At 36.8% G+C, this 7,006-nt stretch overlaps 1 protein-coding gene across 1 annotated transcript; it reads right to left on the bottom strand.

Moving 5' to 3' along the window:
• Window positions 1–2,195: 2,195 nt before the first annotated feature.
• LOC129262886 (heparan sulfate glucosamine 3-O-sulfotransferase 1-like) lies at window positions 2,196–6,655 on the bottom strand. The gene is made up of 2 exons (XM_054900864.2): window positions 6,308–6,655; window positions 2,196–5,262 (listed from the first exon to the last, which is right to left on the bottom strand). The coding sequence occupies exon 2, from the start codon at window positions 4,914–4,916 to the stop codon at window positions 3,825–3,827; it is 1,092 nt and encodes a 363-aa protein (XP_054756839.2). The 5' UTR covers window positions 4,917–5,262; window positions 6,308–6,655; the 3' UTR covers window positions 2,196–3,824.
• Window positions 6,656–7,006: the final 351 nt, after the last annotated feature.

Here is a 7,006-nt window from a genome sequence, read left to right as displayed (position 1 = left end):
GGCGCTATGTCAAAACTCCAAGAGTAGTAAATATGTTTTTTTACTACGAACTCCCTTTTTTGTAATCCCATTATTTTAATAAGCGTATATGTCTCAATAATAAGACCCTTTTTTATTGAATTATTTCAGAAAGGTATACTTAAGGTCTCAGATATAATGTTGAAGGTCAATCAAGACCAGTTTCATACTGGTATAATTTGAAATTTTCATCTGAAAACTTGCTCAGAAAAAAATATATTTTCAGTAATAACAGAAGAGTTGATAGGCCTTCAAGGTGAATTATGGAAATGGATATAGACAACTTTGAAATTGAGTTTATGATATTTGGGCGTGTTCAGAAGCTATGTGATATAAAATTTAGACGAATATATGATCGCTTCATTGACAAATTTCAAAATGATTTAGTATTTCATGTTACAGATGGGCAATCCGAGTATGATCTGGGAATGGCCAGGAGAATTAAAAGAAGTATTTCTGACGGAGACTGAAATGTGCAATGCTATGCAATAAACGCAAAGAATTAGGGGCTGTATACACGAAAAGGGAACTTTTGAAATTTGGTTTTGAGACGGATCATTTTTTTTTTACTTTAGTAAAATGAAGTTGAATCTTACCAACATTTATTTTGTATTGTCCTAATCGAAGTTAACATGGTCAAGCGATTATGGGAAGAAATTAGTAAAATATATCAACTGAATCAACTTGGCAGTGACAGTTGGAAAACAATTTTATGGGATATCTAACCAAAAAATACTACAAGAGTATCTTTGATAAATTGAATTATGTTTTTAGTTAAGTATATTACTTTCAGTTCAAGAAAGAAGGGAATATTGCCAACCGTACAGAAAGTGACAAATTTGGTTAAAGGTCAAGTCCACCCCAGACAAATGCTGACTTGAATAAATAGAGAAAAATCAATTTAGCATGTGCTGAAAATTTCATCAAAATCAGATGTAAAATAAGAAAATTATGTCATGTTAAAGTTTCGCTTATTTTCCACAAAACAGTGATATGCACAACTAGATGAGTCAGTCGATGATGTCAATCACTCACCGTGACTATTTCTTTTGTTTTTTATCGTTTGAATTATACAATATTTCATTTTTTATAGATTTGACAATACGGACCAACTTGACTAAACCATATAGTATTAAACAATGCTAATTGCACATGTTCAGGGAGGAATTAATCGCTGCATCACTTGCAAATGAGAAGAAAATTAGAATATTTCATATTTCATATAATAAAATACAAAACAAATAGTGAGTGGATGACGTCATGGTCTCCTCATTTGCATACCAGCCAGGATGTGCATATAACAGTTTTGTGAAATTAAGCGAAACTTTAAATTGTCATAACTTTCTTATTTTACATCCGATTTTGATGAAATTTTAGTGTTATGCTTGTTGGATTTTTCTCTTTTTATTCAAATCAACTTTTTGTTGGAGTGGACTTGTCCTTTACAGAATATAGAGATACGGAATTTTAAATAGCGTTTAAAAAGGGGATGCTGAGGTGAACAGATCAATACATACCTGTCTTAATACTATGAATGTATTGGTTGATTCAATTTTGTTTTTGTTTTGCTTTGTTTATTTGATCAATACAGACGGCTCTACCAGAGCAGGGGCCCGTATTACACAAAACTTAGCAATCATCGCTTAGAACATTTTTCTACGATTGATTCCATAGACTATACAATGTACGATCAATCGTAAAGATCAAGCGTATGATCAATCGCTAACCTTTGTGTTACAAGGACCGGGATAGTGTACGTGAGTAGAGGGATGTGTGAGTCTTGTAACAGAAAAGGGGGGGGGGTAGTTTTTGGTGGTGGTGGGTTTTAAAGTGAGAATGTGTGAGTGTCTGGGGAGAGAGATGAGGGGGTATGGGGGTACGTAAATTGAGTTTGTAGGGACAATTTAGGGAAAATAACTTTCCTTTAAAATAACCTTTTATCCATTTTTTCTTGCACAGTTATGTGCGAAAGATATTATTTTTGTTCTGTTCAGGGAAAAAGCCATATTTTACCAAATCTGTTTTATTTGTCGACCGATATATTTTTTCCTGTTTTCACATTGTTATGTAAGAGAAATTGGGCAGTTAACTTCATTTGTAATAATTCTAAAAATTTGTAATCTTATTTATATTCACTGTTAAAAAACCGTGATGACCTGACCGCTATTTTTTTTTAATTTTTTTACAATAACTCTTAATTCCCCTCTTGGTTTCGCTTCGTTTGCTCATCTGTCTCTCCCCTCTCTTCCTCTCTTATATCTCCCTTTGTAAATCGCCGTCCTTCTTTTTTCTCTTTCTCTCTCTCCCTCACTCTCTCTCAGAATCCTCCGTGTCCAGGGTGACCAGCTTTCAAGGGACAGTCCCGTATTCCAGCAATTTGTCTCGCTCCCCCCCCCCTCCCGGGACCAATTCATCGTTAGGGAGAACCACCCCCCTTTAATTTCATCCCTTCTGCCACACTTCCTTCATCTGACTCGATGTCTTAAATCATCTGTAGGCGACACGACATTTGCTCCTGCGGCATTTACTCCAGTCTTAAAATATCAGAGGGCAAACGGTAGAGTTATGATTGTATAGAGTTTTGGGTTTAGAATGAGGTCAAGATATTTAGTTTTGGGGGTTAAATTTCTATACCTCCAAAACTGACCGGAGCAATTGTCTTTGGAGTAAATGTCATGGAACCCATTCTGTAATATAAAAAATGACATAAGTGTAAGCTTAAAATCCATAATGATTTTAATAACGTTTAATATCCTCACATAAGCAAATAACAAAATAAAAGCAACGTACGCTCTTTATGCAATTAAAAAAATCAAATAGATGCAGCTTTGAATATTAAACTGAGTCATTTACGTATATAAAAAATCAATAGAGGTTTCTTGGCATAAAGATTCACATGTCTTTTCATTTGAACGAATAAATGATATTTTTCAAATAATGCTCGATTTAAAAGTAGAAATTAGAAATGAGTGCACTACTTTCAAAATACACTCTAAATTTCAAGTATTTAAAATACATCCAAATCAGCCGTAAATAATGACCAGCCGAATATTGGATTTATTTTCGATCTAAAGGATTGGCTTTTAAATCTGAAAAGATCTATATTCAAACAAGGAAAAGATTTATATCCACAAGGTTTATATCTAAATCTAATATTCGACTGATCACTATTCACAGCCGATCTGGATTTATTTTCGATCATTGGAATCTAGAGACTACCTACTCAAATGATTTGAATAAATTTGTCAAGAGTGTAACGTATAGGGTCCCGTTTCATAAAAAGACTTGCTATAATTACAAATACACAATTTCTATAACTGAATTACTATCAGCCAATCAGATATAAGGATTTTAGAAGCTTTTCACTGTTATTGCAAAGTTATTATTGTAACAACTTTTATGAAACGACCCCCCCCCCCGAGAAGGGAGGGGAGGAAAAAGAGAGTAAGATGATGAGAGAAGTAATAATTATTATTCCTTTTTTAATTATTATTATTGTTTGTCATTTTCATTACGGAATAACTCGATCAATGAGAATGGTTATTATCATTTGTTTTACTTGTCTTTTTGAAATTCGAGATAAAATTATTTGTTTATTCATCTATTTATTTATTCATATTCATCTCTCTTTTTTGGAGAGGGGTTAAAAAGCTGGCATTACCCTTTGGCAAATATTGGCTCAATTTCTGCACTGTGTATTAAACCGTTGGAGATTGAGTCTATGGAAAGCACGTGTTAGTGTCCAACGGGTTAATGAGCAGATGGTGCACTATAGCGTGACTCGAACACTAAAAACGAGATTGGCATCAGAGGTCTATCCAGGAAAAGTTCAAACCGAAATCACTTTTAAGTTCCTGATTGCGGGGACGGTAGAAATCGTACAACTTGTCGATGACTGCATCGGAAATCTTCGGGTGCTTTCGGCCCTTCTGCGAGTTCAGACATTTCACGTCGGGCCTGCTTTCAATATTCGCGCAATAAAAATGTTTGTTTGTGTTGTACTGGAAGTGATCACGCTTGAAAAATGGGGGCAGTTCTAAAAAACGTTCCACTTGAATCAAGATCGGAAATGGGTCTTTCTTAAATTCGTTACCGTCGACTATTAGAACTCTTTCCTCAGGTATCTGTTGGTAAAGCGCCCTCAAGTCCATGGCGTACATTCCTAGGCGGACTATTGAAGCGAAGGGATTCACGTGACCGAGATCATCCAACACAGTAGCGTGAAGGGTTCCTTTGAACCCCTCGAGTTCTTCAAAATTCTTCCTCTCCTCTCCTTGGTAGCGGTCGGCAATGGTCGCCGTATGCACGAAGTCAGACACCAACCGCTCCACTGGGTCCCGGAGCATCAGGATCAACTTGATATCCGCAGGAAGATGTTTCCTCAACATCTGCAGCAGTTGCGGTTGCATGCCGCTGAAGAGACCCGGATATCCTGTGACTGGCATCTGATATGCGGACGTCAGTCGGAAGGTCTCCTTCCACTTGGCCATTGTTGCGTCAGTGATGTCCGGACCAGGTTGGACGGAACGGGAGAAAGATACCTTTGGGTGTAAGCCCAGATACCTTGCCATGGCGGTTGTTCCACCCTTCTTGACTCCTACAACAAGTCCATGTGGCATTCGCTTCTGACATTGCCTGGCGTCAAGTTCTGGCTGAGACAGGGGTTCTTCGGGTCGCCATCTCTGAAAGAAGTAACATGTGATGTCGCTGTCTTTGGACACTCCTGGATGATTCCTTCTGCTAAAGAAAAGCGATAAAAACCTGATGGAAGAAAGAGATTCGCCGCCTTCGTCCTCTCCCAAATCTCCCTCTCCAAGGTAGTCAAGAGTCATGAGAAGAAGAATCGCACCAACAAAACAGCCAATCGTCAGGAGGATCTTTCTTCTTTGTCTTCTCATGGTGTATAATTGACAATCTTGGTACCTGCCTTTAAGTACCCTACTTGGATGGTTCTCTTGTCATTCGCATCTGCGACTGACTATATGTTATTAGAGAATGTATATTTGAATTATTCAAGCGTCCTTACAGTTTTGGCTATTTTTTCGCGGGGAATATTTCCTTGTTGAAAGTTATAGCAATGCTTCGGAATCCAATGGCTACAATCTCTTTCAATCTGTGCTGTCGTCCAAAAGAGCATCAGTCGATCAAAAACTAGTCAAATTGATCCAGTTCCAGTGCTACAGTATATTTCGCACGATGCTCGGTAATGAGCTGCTACCATGCCTGGTAAATAAACATCTCCATCTGAAAAATAGACCAAAGGGAACATGACTAAATTATCGTGCATTCTATCATGTATTACTGTTTATAATGAGAGAGGTGGGCGCTTAACATATTGAATCCCTTCATCACGGATCCGTTTCATAACACTTGTTATAATAAGTTTTGCAATTAACAGTTTTAAGATCCTGAAATCAATATATTCATTCAACATTTTCAACATATTCCTGGGAAGCGGGAGATGAAGTACCCCCTAACTTATTCGGGGGGGGGGGGGGGGGCTGCATGCGTACGTCATACACCATAGGCAGCACCCCCTGTTTTTTTTTTGGGGGGGTGCTAAAATGTGGAAATTTGACTAAAATCGCCTTCATTTTGCAGCAGATTGAATCCTTTATTCTTTTGCTTTTTGTCATACATTTTTTCAGACAAAAATCACCTTCATTTTGTAAAGCTTTTTTTCTCTTTTTTTTCACACCAGGCCCATGTCATTCGAATAGATTGGCTGATAGAATACTCAAATAAGCACCCACACCCAAACAAATCAAAATTGTTTCTTCTACAAATGATGATTATGATGATGATGATGATAATAATAATATTAATAATTATGATAATAATAACTATTACAATAATAATAATAAAACCAAAAATGATAATAACAACAATAATAATAACAATGAGAAGAGGACCCATTTGATATTATAATTATAGAACAATAACCCTAGATTTCTGGAAGAAGTCCGGTTGCTGTTTGATATACCAACAGAACACCAAGTTGTGGACAAGGGAAATAATACCAATAACAATAAGAATAATAATAATAACAAGAATAATCATGACAATAATAATAATTACACTTTTTATATAGGCATATAGGCTTATACTCCTCATTATTGAATTCTATGCTCGATAAGTCTTCACGCAGGCCCACCACACCCTTCCGCCCGCTCAGTCCATCATACTCGTTCCTCAGAATAACACTTGTTAGAAAATGACCCATAGAAGCTTGTAGAGGAATAGGGTAAGGAACTAAATTCAAACAAACATATGTATAGGCTCTACTTACCCTACTAGCTACTACGTAAAGTGCGTTGGTTCTCATCGAAGCTTGTGGCAGATCGATATTGGATGAAGCTTGGCGGTGCGTTGGTTGAACTTCAAGCAGTTCATGTTAGCGATAACATTGTTAATGTTCAACCAGAAGAGTATAGATGTGGGGTAGGCTACAGAAAGACGTTGCACATGTGTGACTGATGCTATAGTTGCTATTATAGGTTATACTTATAGGTGTTATAGGTGCGTCTATACGTAGTATTGATTGGTAAAACCAGCTTTTGTGAGTGAAGAAAGACAAATAAAAAGACCCCATCGATTCTTTTTTAACTGTCTTCGCATAAGTGGCATAAGGTGAAGGAAGGATGTATGCGATGCAAATTATTGATTGATTTGATTCACCAGGTACACTGGTTAAAAAAACCCGAACATATTGAAGAAAAATAGACTGAATCATTCTGAACTGTTATAACATACAATTGTACACAACTTAACAGGACGTACAGGTCTACATAGAGTTTGGTTGCAAAAGGGGTCCGACCCAGAAGGAAAAACCAGTAAGACCAGTAAGAATTTTTACTGGTTTCCAGTAGAATTTTACTGGTTTCCAGTATATTTTTACTGGGCCAGTTGATTTTTAACTGGACCAGTAAAAATAAACTGGAGACCAGTTCCAACAATTGCATTCCAGTTGAAGCAATTAGTAATACCA

This window comes from Lytechinus pictus, chromosome 6 (genome assembly GCF_037042905.1).
Source record: "Lytechinus pictus isolate F3 Inbred chromosome 6, Lp3.0, whole genome shotgun sequence".
Classification (NCBI taxonomy): domain Eukaryota; kingdom Metazoa; phylum Echinodermata; class Echinoidea; order Temnopleuroida; family Toxopneustidae; genus Lytechinus; species Lytechinus pictus.
Note: the sequence above shows the minus strand (reverse complement) of the source record. Positions and strands in the feature narration are given on the sequence as shown.